Source organism: Rosa chinensis, chromosome 5, assembly GCF_002994745.2.
Source record: "Rosa chinensis cultivar Old Blush chromosome 5, RchiOBHm-V2, whole genome shotgun sequence".
NCBI lineage: Eukaryota > Viridiplantae > Streptophyta > Magnoliopsida > Rosales > Rosaceae > Rosa > Rosa chinensis.
In genome coordinates, this window is record NC_037092.1 from 73,338,017 (window position 1) to 73,353,907 (window position 15,891).

Below are 15,891 nucleotides of genomic sequence, written 5' to 3' on the forward strand. Positions count from 1 at the left end.
CTAGTGCTAAACACCCGCAGCATCGCGCGGGCTGCAATACCTAGTTTTAACTACTTTTCGATCACAAATTCACATCTTAGCCGTTCAGTTTTTAGGTCCTAATGTATAAATCATCTCTGCAAATTTTCAGCTAAATTGATGATCGTTAGGGCATTCAAAATTGCAATTTACACGACCGAACCGAATCTGTCTAACTTGAACCGTTTGTGTAAATTGCAGTTTTGGATGCCTTAACGATCATCAATTTAGCTGAAAATTTGCAGAGATGATCTATATATTATGACCTAAAAACTGAACAGTTATGATGTGAATATGTGATCAAAAAGTAGTTAAATATGAAAATTCATACCCTAAGCTAAGAAAACATATATATATATATATATATATATATATTAGAAGAAAAATAGTAATTGCATTGGTAAGTAATTTAGATAATTCCATAAGTTATAAGTACATGCTGGGACAGCCATTCACGTCCTCAAACCAAACACATCAAGCAGGAGACAAAAGCACGTTGCACTGCTTGATTACATTTACGTGGGCAATAATTAAAAACAACTGAAGAGGTGAAAAAAGGACTTTACTTCTTCTAATAACATGTTTTCTACAGACAAGTTTACCAAATCTTTATTTAAATCATTGACCACTGACAAAGCATCAAACTTCAGAATTGTATGAGAAAGAATGAAAACCAGAATTGTAGATCACTTGCAATCCCAAAGCTGCTGCGTAGATCTCAGTAACTTTAGGATTGAACCTACCTTGCAATTCTTTAGAAGCTGCCAAAAGCACATTCCCCAACTCATTTCGAAGAACGACGTCCAGGCCTCTAACTCCTCTTTCATCATCTATTGCACCATCCACATTTAACTTGAGGAAGGAAACTTGAGGTTTAACCCACTTAGCCGGAAAGTCAACCGACCTAGGAGGAAGGGAGGAAGTCGGCTGCACCGCCAAAAACTCCATGTATGAGGACTGAACCTGGTCAAGAACATATTGCGCACTCACAAACTTGCATCTATGGTATTCCTCATTTTTGACTTGCCATATCCATCTGCAAAGTAACACTATCATGCCAAGTTCTTTATCAGTAAGACAAGATGCAGCAAACTGGAATAAATCCTTGAAAGAGCCTGTACTCCAAGTCCCCAACACAGCCCTGTATGATGAAACTTTTCACACTTCCCTAGCTTGGGGACATGACCAGAGAGCATGGAAGGGAAGCTCAACATCTAAACTGCAGCGTTCGCACAATGGAGTGGAAAGTAAATGTCTCTAAAAAAGCAAGGAAGCATAAGGAAAGATATCATGCAACACCCTCCAGATGAAAGTCCTCGCAGCACTTGGAATTTTAAGGCCCTAAGTATGCTTCCATAGTGAGGCATCATGAGAAACAAAGCCACTGATACCACCTGCATCTCTATCATATATGTCTTGCACCAAACTATAATCACTTTTTACAGAATAAATGTCATTCTTTGAAAATAATAAGTACATGAAAAGCTAAAAATAGTGCTACATTAACACACATGTGATGAAAGCCAAACGGAAGTATAACATTACTATGAAATTTGGAGTTCAGGTATTTTTTTGTTCGTTTTTGAAAATGAAGTAACAAACTAATCTGGGACAACAAACATTAGACACTGATGGTGAACTCATCTCTGATCAAAAAGGCATCTCACCTAAGGGCCTTTTGGATTTGCATCCTATTTTTAAAAGGTAAAAGAGAGAAAGAAAAAAAAAAATAACACAAAACGTTCTTTATTTAAAAAGGTCTCTCTTACATTTAAAAAGGTCTTGTTCTTCCATCCAAAATATATGCCTAGTCCAACAGAAAGCCCTCGTGGCAGCAGCGTCAAACTAACCAGAGTGGACCAAGTGTCCGGTAGTACATGGTACGAGCTAGAGTGAACCCAGCTAGAGTGAAGGTCTTATAGGGGAAGGCTGCATGGTGTCGATATAATACTGTAAGAACGGAGTCCAGACGACAGGATGTAACGTTGCCTGATGGTGATGAGGAAGTGGTGGCGAGGACGGAATCTGAGGGCTCAGATTGGATCGGAGTGCTCTGATCGAGTTTGGGTTGTTTGGAGCCGCCCTCTGGAGGGGGTGGTTAGGAGGGACAATGATGCTCGCTAGCATGTTGGGGAGGATGGATGGATGGCCTGTATTTTCTCGGTGCGGCAGGTTTATAGCTGATGGTGGGACGGCGAGGGTTTTGCTTGCAGATGGTGGCACTGTGACACTAGCAAAATGAATTCTTGGCTTGGGCTTAGTGGATTTTGTGTCTAGGTTTAGGCTTTAGGCCCAAACTCTTTTTCTTTTATGTTTGGGAAAAATTCACCAACGGTGTCTGGACACTTAGGGGACTTTCAGAAAGATACCTGAACTTACAAAGTTATCAATGTGATACCTGGACTCATTTTTTCATATCAACGTCGTACCTACGAACAATTTCCGTCACAGAGCCGTTAAATTTTGCACGTGCGATGCACGTGAGTCACTTAATGAAGATAAAAAGACTGATTTACCATCAAAAAATTTTGGAAAAATTCACCAACGGTGTCTAGACACTTAGGAGACTTTCAGAATGATACCTAAACTTACAAAGTTATCAATGTGATACCTGGACTCATTTTTTCCTATCAACGTCGTACCTACGACCAATTTCAGTCACGGAGCTGTTAAATTTTGCACTTGCGATGCACGTGAGTCATTTAATGAAGACAAAAAGACTGATTTACCCTCAAAAGTTTTTTTTTTCCTCTTCTTTTCTTTCTTTCTTTCTTTATTCTTCTTCTTCTTCTTTTTCAGATTCCTTATTCTCTCCTTCTCTCCTTGCCAACACCACAACTTTCGGAGAACCCACCATCGAATATGTAGGAAGAAAAATGGGGGAGAGCCACAACAACCTCCACCACCGTGCAATGACGTCATCCTCCGCTGCTTCTTGATTGGGTTTGGGGATAAGGACTGCTTCTTCCTCCACCGCTAGCGAAATCATGGAGGCTCGAGGCCACATTCTAAGGGCCACTGGCCGGAAGGACCGCCATAGCAAGGTCTACACCGCCAATGTCCCCAGGGACCTCCGCGTCCGGCTCGCCGCCCACACCGCCATTCAATTCTACGACGTGCAAGACCGGCTCGGATACGACCAGCGCAGCATGGCCGTCGATTGGCTCATCAAGAAAGCCAAGGCTGCAATCGACGAGCTGCCGCCGTGGAACCCGAACTCAATTTCTGTTCAGACAACATCTTCTCTGACGGTGCCGATATCCACCGCGCAGGACACACAGAACGTGAGCCTCCATTTCTTGATGGTGGAGGCTCCGAATTCTTTGTTTGCTAATCGGCGAGGCACAATGGTGGGCAGCAGCGGAGTGGCGGAGCTGGTGAATCAGAACAACTCGAATTTTCTGCAGGTGAGGATGGTGTGGAGGCCGAAGTTAATGTTAATCTTTGTCTGCCTACAATTACCTCTGATCTAAGTTGGGCTAGAGGCCGAAGTTGTCGGCTAGACAAGTGAAGTTGCAGGTGAGGATGGTGTTGAGGTGGTGTTGCATATCGGGAATGACGGAGAGGATGGCGGGGTGGGATTGGAGCTGTGATTTGAGAGTGGAGGGCTGGCGGGGTCTGAGTTTCTGATCAATGTTGTATAAAAGGGGGTCGGAGGAGAGAACAAGAGTGGTGGTGGCTAAGTCGTCTGTGGCGGGGATGAACTCGGAGTGAGCGGCGAAGCCTCAATGCACAATTTTAATTTGCTGTAAGATTTGAAGTGGGAGGAACCAGAAGCATCTGCAGTGCATGAAGGTGGATTGAGACGCAACAGCAGTGTTTGATCGGTGATCGGCGATGGGAATCGGCCAAGCAAGATGATTTGAATCTTCATGATTCAAATCAGGGGAAGAAGAAAACAAAAAAGAAGAAGAAGAAAGAAAGAAAGAAAGAAAGAAAGAAAGAAAGAAGAATAAAGAAAGAAAGAAAGAAAAGAAAAAGAAAAAAAAACTTTTGAGGGTAAATCGGTCTTTTTGTCTTCATCAAGTTACTCACATGCAAAATTTAACGGCTCCGTGATGGAAATTGGTCGTAGGTACGACGTTGATACGAAAAAATGAGTCCAGGCATCACATTGATAACTTTGTAAGTTCAGGTATCATTCTGAAAGTCTCCTAAGTATCCAGACACCATTGGTGAATTTTTCCAAAATTTTTTTAGGGTAAATCGGTCTTTTTATCTTCATTAAGTGACTCACGTGCATTGCACGTGCAAAATTTAATGGCTCTATGACGGAAACTGTTCGTAGGTACGACGTTGATATGAAAAAATGAGTCCAGGTATCACATTGATAACTTTGTAAGTTCAGGTATCATTCTGAAAGTCACCAAAGTGTCCAGACATCGTTGGTGAATTTTTCCCTTTATGTTTTAGTGTTTCTTATTATCAGTTAGATGTGACTATATGCCGGTAATAAGTCTGCCATTTTAGAACAGGGTGACATGGGTGCCATTTTATAACAGGGCGACATGGGTGTTATCCCGGTATGCAAAATTAGTGTGCCACTTTGGCCCAGCGAAGCGGCAAGCTATTTATTTGATTAAATAAACACAACCTCTTAGTGGTAGCATGAAAAGAAGTCTCGCCGAATTTGTTGACTTGCGGCAACATAGTAGGAACGTTGTGCTATTTGTAATGATGCTTCTTTATGATAAAGTTATATTTTTTATGTCACCGCTTTGTCGAAGTAAATTGAGTAGCCAGTCTTGCCTCTTTGCTAATTGGTACATGTTATACATAGATTTTGTGGAGAATCTTGATAATATTTAAGGATGTTCTCTTGATTCTTATTGTACTGTGGGGTTTAGGCTCTAAGTCTCCAATTGTATTATGCAATTTCATTAATCAAGTTTTAAGGCAAGCTACACCAGCCAATTATAAAAAAAAAATTATAAAAAAAAATTTTGAACAATACAATTTTGTTTTTTTTTTTTTTTTGCGAAAATTTATACAACACGTCTCTGAACAAGTGAGAATTAATCACACGTTTAGTGTTCATGATCTGTCAGTAATGCGTTGGAAATTGGCAAAAAAAAAAAAATTTACAGCTAGAAAGCAAGAAATATCTCTCATCAAGTTATTCACATTTCCCAAATCAAACTACAGAAAACAAAAAATTAGAAAAACAAGAACAAAAGAATTGAAAGGAAATTTTTTTTTGAAGGCCAACAATATGCCAAATCTGAAACAGAGCAGCTAGCTCATCACTGGTGTTGATGATGCTGCCTCTTACGATTTCTCACAGTTCTCTTCCTTATCATCTCCCTCTATCTTCTCTAATTCCTCTTCAAAACTAGTACTTTTAGTAAGGCAAACTGGAATCGCGGTGGCCAAGTAAGTAGGGTTCTCATTTCCGGCCATTATAACCAAAACCTTGTCTTTAAACACCTTCACAGACTCCCCACCTGGCTCCAAATCTCTGTTGGCATTGCTGCCTCCTCCGTGTCGCTTCCAAAACGAGCAATCCAAGATCAAGAGAGCACAAACAACAAGAATAGCCATCATCAATAGGCCGCCTAAGAGGTATGGAATCGGATAGTGCCAAGGTGAAACCGGAGGAACCATGTTCGGTGGTGCTTCCGTCGAAGGTAGTTTTGTTGGTGAAATAGTAGCCATTACGGTGGTTCTCATTTTTTGGAGTAGTGGGAGATCTATGTTTTGTTTAGAGGGAAAGTAGGTGAGGAATGTGAGCTTGGGGGGAAAGACAACCATGGTATTTATACCAAGAAAAAAAAACGTGTATGATCATAGAGAAACTGAGAGAAAAAACATGTATGATCAAGGTATTTAAGCCTGACGTCACCCATGGCGATGAGCAATAATACTATATAAATTGGTGAATATCTCCTTTGCCTTGTGAAGATGGGAGATGGCAAAACCTTAATCTGGAATCTGGTCTCATTGATGGTAGTATAATGACAACCGACCTAACTATGAGTTGGACCTGAGCTGTGCCAAGCGACGAACCCGGATTTGAAAATGGGCTGGGTTGGAGTTACCATATGGTGTGGGTTGAACTTACCTTATGGACTTACTTGATCTGTCACAATAAATCTTGTTCAATGTTATTGTTTTTATTGTGTAAATGTAAGAATAAAATCTAATAAAAATATGTAAAATTAATTGACCTAGTCTGAAATAGAAATGAATCTACTCACGTGGAACTTTCTTTTTCCAAATTTTTTGGTATATGATTATATTTTTTCACTTTATTTTTTTTTCATAGTTGTTGAAGAATGTTGATATTTAGTGTGCCTTGTCAAACTAGGATTAGTTCTATAGTTGTAATAGGAGAGATTTCCAACTCCGAGTTAGAATAGGAATCCTTGTACTCCAAGATTATGTATTTTGTAATCCCTATATATGATAGGAGCATAATGTGCGACATTTATATTAATACTTCCTTGAATTTGTCACACTATTTCTCTTAATATAAAGTATTAATGTTTGTTTTATTGTTTTAGATTCCTGTAGAGTAAAGGAGAAAAGACGCATGAAAGGCGAAATCAGGAAATCTGACTGTGCAGATCAGTCAACTTTGACAGAGAACTGAGAGCAGCTCAGAACGAACCAGATAATGATCTTTGTATATTTGGAAAGCTTCAGATGTTTAGTTTCCACAGCTTTTTACGGTTCGTTGATATCATTTTTGTAGAAGAAGTTATGGCCAATTTAGTACAGAAAAGTCAAGCTGTGCGTGAATCTGATTTTTGACGGGAATTTATATTTACATGAATACTCTAGAGTTTAGGACGTCCAAAGGCTTCCCCAGTCATACTTGGATACGAATTGGAGATGATGACTCAATCTTGATGACATGGAATTATTTTATTGGCTTGAAAGTAATTAAATTGTGCACCAATCGAAGGAAACCTCAAGCAAATTACAAGCAGAGTTGAAGAAGGAAACTAGGGTTGTGTATCCCCTATATAAAGAGCCTCTGCAACATAATGAAAAGGACCGCACCCTTCACCTTCACCTTCACCTTCTCTTCTATCTCTCTTTCTTTTTCCACTACCACCATATGTTTCTTTTTCTCTATTTTTATTATACTATGACAATGTATAACTAAATTACTTTTGTTAGGGGTGTTTGACTCCAAAACCAGTCTGGTTGCAAACAGTCTCTTTTGAGTGTGTGCAGGCGTCCCAGCACTGTGGGATGCAGTTGTCAGAGAATTCCTTGGATGAGAAGAGCACCGACCTCGTCACAGGGTTCTTTTCTCTGCCTTTCGGAAAATGACTTATTGCCTTACGAATAAAGACTTGTGTTGTGATCTCTTCGCATCACCGAATCGATACTCAATGTTGTAGGTTGAGCAGAGCAATCACCGAGAAATCTGGAGAAAGCACGAGTTCACTAAAGCGTATCTTTAGCTTCGCTTGGTTGCCAGGGCGTTACCCTTGTTTCGCTGGGTTTGCAACTAAGTTGCAGGCAGGGTTCGAAAAATTGACCTAGGTGGCCGCATATCCGTCCCGATTCTCCCCTAGTCGAGAGAGCTGGGCGCTGGGAGTAAAGTCGGCTGCCTAAGAGGGGCTGGGCAGCTCTGGGCTGTCGGCGCCTACGCGCGTTCTGTAATTTTTATTTTTTTTCTTAAAATCTGTTATTTGTTAAACTGAAGTACTGAACTCAAACTCTCAGCCTCAACTCTCGACTCAAAACCTAAACTCGAACTCTCAAGTCTCGACGAAATCCGAACGCCGCTCCCTCGTCCCTCAGACTCTCAGTGTCTCTCTGAGTCTCCAGCTAGCTCTCTAGCTGTCCAGCTCACCGGTAAATCGAATTTGTGTGTTTGTGTTTTAGTCTAATTTCAATTTCTAGGGTTTCAATCTCATAATTTCTGGGTTCGATTTCTTTTCAGGGCTTTCAAGGTTAGATTTTGGGTTCGATTTATGGGTTCAATGCTTCTAGCTCGGTGATTCTTCAAGGATGAAGACTGGTGATTCTTCAAGCTCCATTTCTGGGTTCGATTTCTAGCTTTCTGGGTTCAAGGCTTCAAGCTCGAATCTTGAAGCTCGATTCTTGAATATTGATTCTTGAAGCTCGATTCTTCAAGCTCTATTTGCATAGCTCGCCAGCCCCAATTCTTGAATCTTCAATTTCTGGGTAAGTTGCTGCCTTGGTTAGTTGCTTTTGGTTCGAATAATGCTTGGTTGAATATTGAATATTGCTTTTGGTTGGAATGTTGGATTGAATGATTATTGAATATGCTTGATGCTGCCTTGGTTAGTTACTGTTGGTTCGAATAATGCTTGGTTGGAATGTTGGATTGAATGATTATTGAATATGCTTGATGCTGCCTTGGTTAGTTACTGTTGGTTCGAATAATGCTTGGTTGGAATGTTGGATTGAATGATTATTGAATATGCTTGATGCTGCCTTGATTAGTTACTGTTGGTTCGAATAATGCTTAGTTGGAATGTTGCTTGATGAATATTGAATTAGATATATTTAGACTTTGAATTGCAGATTTGGATTTGGTTACTAAATTGCAGATTTGCAGGTTGTTTTGTAGTTGTTTTAGGCTCTATTTTGTAGAAGCAGTTGTTTTAGGCTCTGTTTTGCAGAAGCAGATCTGTGTTGGTTTTGCTGCTTTTGCATAAGCAGTTCTGTGTTGGTCCTGTTGGACAATTGTTTTAGGATCTGTTTTGCAGTTTTGGTAAATTGAATTGCAGGTTGTTTTAGTTAATGTGTAACCTTGGTTGGACTTTTGAGTTTTGAATTAGCCTCTGTTTGGCTCTGTTTTGCTGCTTTTGCAGTTTTGGTTACTGAATTTGTGATCCTTTTAGTTACTGTTTGGCTCTGTTTTGTTGCTTTTGCAGTTTTGGTTACTGAATACTCTTTTTACTTATTTGCGGGTACTACATCTTCCTCAGCATCTAATGCAATGTCGGAGATGGGTTCATCATTGAAGCGTGGTTCGAGTGATATTGGATGGGAATATGCGGAGTTGGCGGATGCTTCAAACTTGGATAGGTGGAAGTGTAAGTTGTGTGGGAAATTAGTCAGTGGTGGGATATATCGAATGAAGCAACATATTGCCCACATCAAGGGAAATGTGGCTCCTTGTAAAAAGTCTTCGGATGAGGCTAAAGCCAAATGCAAGAATGTTATTGAAGAGGCAAATTCTAAGAAGAAACAAAAGAGTAGACATGAAGCAAAAGTGAGGGAAGAAGTCATTCTTGAAGGAGATGAAGACAATGAAGCGAGTCAAGGGACAAGAAGAATGTCGCATACTCTTGGGCCTATGGACAGTTTTGCATCCCCCATCGATCCGGATTCTTCATTGGATGCAAGTAGGAAGATGAGGCAACAAAATATCAATGATGTACTTTTCAAGCAAAGAACACATAGTGTGCATCAATACTTGGCTAGATGGGTGTATAAAGCTCGGATTCCTTTTCATGCCATTGATAGTGATAGCTTCAAGAGGTTTGTCGAAGCGGTTGGTCAATTTGGCCCGGGTTACCGACCACAAAGCCAATACCAATTAAGGAAGCCATTATTGAAGGAAGAGGTAGAGAGAACTAAAAGTTCATTGAAGAGACAAGAAGAAGAGTGGGCTTTGAATGGTTGCTCTATTATGACCGATGCTTGGAGAGACCGAAAAAGAATAAGTATCATGAATTTGTGTATCAATTGTGCGGAAGGCACAACTTTTCTTTCTTCTAAGGAAGCATCAGATGAGGCACACACCGAGACATATATTTTTGAATATGTGGACAAGTGCATTGAAGATGTTGGACCACAAAATGTGGTTCAAGTGATGACGAACAATGCTTCAAATAATATGGCAGCGGGAGATTTGATGAAGTTGAAGAGGCCAAACATAGTTTGGACTTCATGTGCAACTCACACCTTGAATCTTATGCTTCAAGGAATTGGCAACCTACCTAGATTCAAAGGAGTGATTGAGAATGCAAAGAGCTTCACCATCTATATTTATGCACATCACAAGACTTTGCCATTGATGAGGAAGTTTACAAAGAAAAGAGATATAGTGAGGCCGGGAGTCACTAAATTTGCAACCGCTTTCCTCACTTTGCAAAGCTTGATGGAGAAGAAGAATGAGTTGAGGGATGATTACTAATGATGAATGGAATGAAAGTAAACATGCAAAGAGTGTAAAGGGAAAGGCAGCTGTGAATATTGCGTTGAGTGCTTCTTTTCGGAATGGGGTAAGTCTTTGCTTGAAGGTGTTTGCCCCTTTAGTGAAGGTGCTTCGCCTTGTTGAAGGGGATAGAAAGCCATCAATGGGCTTTGTGTATGGAGAACTACTTAGAGCCAAAGAGGAGATTAAAATGGCATTCAAAGATCAAGAAGCTCACTATCGTCCAATCCTTGACATTGTTGATGGAAAAGCCCGTGATCGACTTGATAGTCCATTACATTTAGCGGGTTACCTCTTGAACCCTTACTACACATATGCCAATCCAAGCATTGAGAATGATAATGTGGTCATGGATGGGTTCTTCACTTGTGTTGAGGTTTTCTTTCCCGATGACATTCAAACTCAAAGTTTGGTGACAAATGTAGAATTGCACAAGTATTTGAAGAAAGAGGGTGGATTTGGAAGAGCTTTGGCTAAGGTGGGAAGCGCACAAAATGATGACACTTATAATCCGGGTAAGAAATACTAACTTATTTTTTTGTATAGCCAATTGTTATTGATTTGTTTGTTTTGCTTTTGGAGTTTGGCTAATTCGATCATAATTGTTGTTGTTTTGTTTATATTTATTTTTTTTAGTTTTGTGATGGAATATTTATGGAAACCTTGTACCAAAATTGCAAAGTATGGCTAAAAGGATACTTTCATTGACCACAAGCTCATCCGGATGTGAGAGAAATTGGAGCGCTTTTGAGGGGGTAAGTACTTATTTAGTTATGCATTTTGTTAAGTTTATAAGCATGTAGAATGTAGTTTACTAATTATTTAGAAACTCATAATATACAATTTTTTTTTCTTTATGTAGATCCATACAAAGAAAAGGAATAGACTAGATGCAATGAGATTAAACAATTTAGTCTATGTCCAATTCAATGCCAAGATCATCAACAAGAACAGAAGAATGAAAGAGAAGAATGTGGATGTATTACTTACTAGTGAAGCTACTATGGCCCAAGGATGGATTGTGGATGGTGGTGATGAAGATGTTGAGTTCAATCTTACTGGTGAAGTAGTTGGAGAGGGATCGGGATTGGGAGTGGATAATAGTTTAGAGCCTAGGAGAAGTTGTAGACTTCAAGAAATTAGAGAACTTCATGAGGAGGATTTTGTATCGGATGAAGAGGAAGAAGATGGGATGGATTTTGAGTTTGAGTCTGATGAGGAGGGAGTAGTAGAGGGATATGGAGAAGAAGAATTTGAGGATTAGGCTTGGAAGAATCAAATTTGCAATTTTTTAAGCTTTCTAAGAACTTATTGTTGACTTGTTGTTGAACATTTTATCTATATTTTGAGTATTTTTACTATTTTCAAACATGGTAATACCTTTTATATTTTTATTTATATAATTATATGTTATAAAAATAAAATTAAAATTAAAAAAAAAAAAAAAAAACCGCCTAGGCCCCTAGGCGCTAGTCCTCGGCCTTCCCCTCGACTAGCGCCTAGCGTTTTTTAGAACCTTGGTTGGAGGTAGGTTTGCTCTGGAGAGGCTTTGATAATCTGTGCGATTGGTTGATTGAAGAGTTGTGTCTATTTCATCCTTGCAACCTGGTATTTATACCTTAGGGTTTTGACTGTTCCTTACCAAAGAAGGATTATTGATTGAAGATTCCTATTCAATCTCTGCTACTTGACTCCAACAAGGGATCATTTTCCTTATGGATCTTGGAATGGGTAAAACTATAACCCAAACCCAAGCAGACTTAATTTTGGGCCGCAGGTATCGGCCCACTATGCTAAATCCCCCAAAGGGATCTTGCCAAAAATACTTTTGGGCTCAAACATTGCCCCCCAGGCCCCGAGATCAGGCCCGTGAAAATTGTAAATGATCGAAGGGGACTTATACGACACGCCTAATGGCTGAAACGAGGCCATTAATGAAGACTTGCGTCTATTCGCTTGCTAAATGTCTTTTGGTCACATCGTTTCCCTCACAAAATCTCTTATTTAAATTCGGTCGCCGTCAGTTCAGACCCATCACATCAAACTTTCTATGTCTCTTAAACCCAGAAAAACCCCTTCGTTCCAAACCATTTCCTTCAATAGAAACCCAGAAATGGCTCCCGCTAAGAAAATCATCATCGATCAGGAGGACGAAATCAACGAAAATGCCGCTTACACATGGGGAACTAGCATCGGTGCCCGCTGCCTCACTCAAACTACTATCTAAAGGCCTCTGCTACTCAGACTCCCCAATTCTCATGCCGGACTGGGTCCTTCCCCGCAAGATTCCATCCCTGCAGATGCTCTTGCCTTTTATGGTCTACCCATCCATCGGCCCATTCCAGTCCTCCGAAGGACCCCTGGAGATTTCAGTAGTTGGGGCTCGAACCGGCGCGGAGCTAAGATAGGGTTTTGGCCCGCCAGCAACACGGCGGAGCTCTCCTAGTATCGGGAAGCGCAAGCACAAGATCTGGCTCGTTGGAACGAGGCGGGGATCACCAACACTATTGATCTGTGCTTCCAACTTCCGCGCGGAGGCAATCGTGCCCCGCTGGCTGCCATTCTGTATTTCTGGAACACCGCCACCAAGACCTTTGATTTCCTTTTCAGCCAAATGAGCGTCACGCTGCTGGACATCCTCACCATTATCGGTCTACCCATCGACGGTGAGCCATACGTGCATGGCCAATTCGACTCCATAAAAATTCACTTCAACAACGGCTCAAACCGGCCACGACACTTACAACGGCTCATACCCACGGTGGTTAGGTCATTATCGCAAGGAGCACAATGCGACTGGTGGTATTGCTTTTCTAGAGTACTGGCTCTGTAAGTACATTTTCTGCACTTCTTCTAATAAGCCCACTGGTCCTTGGACTTCTCTAGCCACGACCTTCTATAACGGCAGTCGTATAGGGCTTGTAAAACTTGTCCTAGGAGCACTCTATCGCAATTTGTACCATGCCACCATGCATCTCTTCGAGACGGGCATTTCTGGCCCCTTCTGGATCCTCGATTTCTGGCAACAAATATATTTTCCACATTTCCGCAGAGATGACATTCCACCATTCTGCCGGCTGACGAGCTTCTCAGCCAATGGCTCTGTGGCCAGGAAAGGTACACATCCCCACCTTATTCTGAATGCTTCTCATACTTGTACCTTCTGGACGAGATGCCATATTTTGACTTGGTACTCGAGAGAAGATTCTCATCTCCGCTCGAACATAGATTCCTTCCTGGGGATCCCCACTATAGTGACCTCACGCGTTTGGCTTTTCACCGCGCGATCTCCTGCTCAGATATTAGGCTCACCGCTGATGACCTCAGCTACGAGCTTTACACTCTCAATCACTTCGCTCTCCAATTTGGCCTGATCCAGCTAGTGCCACTCCCCCTTTATGATGCTTGGAACTACAACACTTCCTAGTGCAGAGCTGGTCCTCCAACCGGACCTCTACCGGCCCAAAGCATGCTCGCATTAGTTGACCTTCTCAATTGGGCCAATAAAATCCTCACTGTCGACGCAACCGCCGAAGATTACGAACAGTGGTGGTCAGAAGTTTCTGTCAATTGCTGGACGCAGCGAGATGATGAACTCTTTGCGACCCTTTTCCAAGACTTGAGGTATCCTCAGGAGACTGACGCTGAACTGCTCGCTTGCTTCCCTGAAGATGAAGACAGCCTCCGTCGTCCTGCTCAAGCTAGAACCATTATTCGCGATACCTCTCAAGAGGTAATGTCATCCGCTCACTCTCCTTTTTCCTTTCCTTAGTATTCACTTCTTTAACTCATATCCTTTTTTAGGCAAGAAGTCTGAAGCCTTCCGACAGTCAAGCAACTAATGTCCCTCCAGCCACTGGTTAGGCCGGAAAGTAGAAAGCAATCCCCACAGAACCTGAAGTCGAAGACTCTTTAGACAATGACGACCCACAGACAGTAAGGAGTCTTTGTCAAGCGTATTATCTTGATGCTTATTTCAAAATTTAATCCAACTTCCTCTATCTTAACAGCTCGCCACTGTCCTGGCCCGGAAGCGCAGCCACTCCGAGCCCCGGACTGATCCTTGGGAAAAGGATGAACCACTCGCTGATCGACAGGTATGATTTTCTTGTATAATAACCTTATTTGCCTCATTATAATGTCCATATCCATCCTATGACGCTCCCCCTTTCACAAGTGCGTCATAGGTCAACTGGACCCTTAAGGTAAAGTAGGGAAGGACCGTCCACCGCCGGCGGCGAAGGATCCTCAACACAAGCACAAACACCACTAGCCTCCACTGAGGCTCCACCCCCGACTGGTGCCGCAAGTGTTCTATCATTGGCTCTGGTGCCAGTGCAGGTTCTAGACGACAGCTCACCTGAGGTTGAAGAAAGAATGCCACCTCCAGACGCCTCTCGCGAGCAAGCTCCTGTAGTCAATATCATGGAGCAAGTAGCACCTGATTCTGTTGAAGTTGCTCAAGAGTCCGCGACAACAAAAGTTCTTATCTCCCTAGCGGTGACCTATGGCACTTCAGGCACTCCCCGCGGGCCAATTCCTGAAGAGGTACCTTCTCATCACAACTTATTCTGACTCTTACTTCAATTCCCTAGATATCTTAACATCTCTTTCTCAAGGTCAGAACTTCGTTCCCAACGAAGAAGTGACCGCCGCCGCTGAGGAGATTGTTGGCGAGAATCCAGTTGAGCCTGATGTCGGAACTGTGGCTGACCAGGAACCTACCCCCCAAGCACTTGAAGCAGGGGAATGAGTTAACTTTGAGCCAGCACCAGAAGTCATGCCTATCGCGGAGCCTTTGGAGGCTCCTATTCCGCTACCATCACCCCCATCCAGCCTAGAGAGGCTAGCTCGCATACTCGAAGAGACTCCATCTGGAGTTGTAGATGATGCTAGAGAGGACCTACGCCGTCTCCTGGGCCCCAATATCATATTGCCTGGCGCACCTGCGAGGGCCTTGGAATATCTCAGGGTACTTCTCCTCGAACGCGCTATCACTGAAGACCAATTCCTCAAGATTGACAAGCTGCTGAAGGATCTTCCTGACTTGGCCGATCAGAGGACGGCCGCGACGACGGGCGCCAGACAGGCCCAGACCCAACACCAAACCCTGCTACAACAGATGGATAGCTGGCGAGATTTCCTGGGTGACCTGGCCATTCTCATCAGGGATCTAAGGGTCGCGGAGAATCACCTTCAGTCCCAGATCCAGGATCTTCAGGCCCAATTAACCACTGTAAGGGCCAAACTTGCTCATGCGGTGGCCCAAGTGGATCAACCTCTAGCGACTTCTGACGCACTATCTCAAAATCTAGCCCAAGCCCGCGAAACTGTCCGTCAGGCCTAACAAAACGCCGTTGACGCCAACTTTCGTCTAGATGAACATTTTCTTTGCTTGACATATGCGGGCCAAGGTCTTTAGGCCACTAGTTTTGGGCCCATTAAAGATGTATGATGAACAAAATTAATATTATTAAGTTATTCAGTCCACTTTTATTAGGCCAAAAACCTTAATCTCGTCAACAACACAGCAGTCAAATCCACCTTAACTGCAAAAGTTAATCTCGAAAATGAGCGGTTACTTCCTTGAAGACCGCTCCATTTCCCATGCTTCTTCAAACTTCTATCATTTCTGAGATCATAGCATTTAACCCTCTTGATGACTATTAATGGCGTTGCATCCTTTCCAACTGCCCATCAAAAGGTTGAGACCACTGAGGTTG

At 42.2% G+C, this 15,891-nt stretch overlaps 2 protein-coding genes across 2 annotated transcripts; one reads left to right on the top strand and one right to left on the bottom strand.

Annotated features, from left to right (window-relative positions):
• Positions 1 to 5,286: 5,286 nt before the first annotated feature.
• LOC112164016 (protein GLUTAMINE DUMPER 2) lies at positions 5,287 to 5,673 on the bottom strand. The gene has a single exon (XM_024300261.1). The coding sequence runs from the start codon at positions 5,671 to 5,673 to the stop codon at positions 5,287 to 5,289; it is 387 nt and encodes a 128-aa protein (XP_024156029.1).
• A 3,271-nt stretch (positions 5,674 to 8,944) lies between these two features.
• LOC112164017 lies at positions 8,945 to 10,147 on the top strand. The gene has a single exon (XM_024300262.1). It carries the CDS (start codon positions 8,945 to 8,947, stop codon positions 10,145 to 10,147), a length of 1,203 nt encoding a protein of 400 aa, XP_024156030.1.
• The last annotated feature ends 5,744 nt before the right edge of the window (positions 10,148 to 15,891 follow it).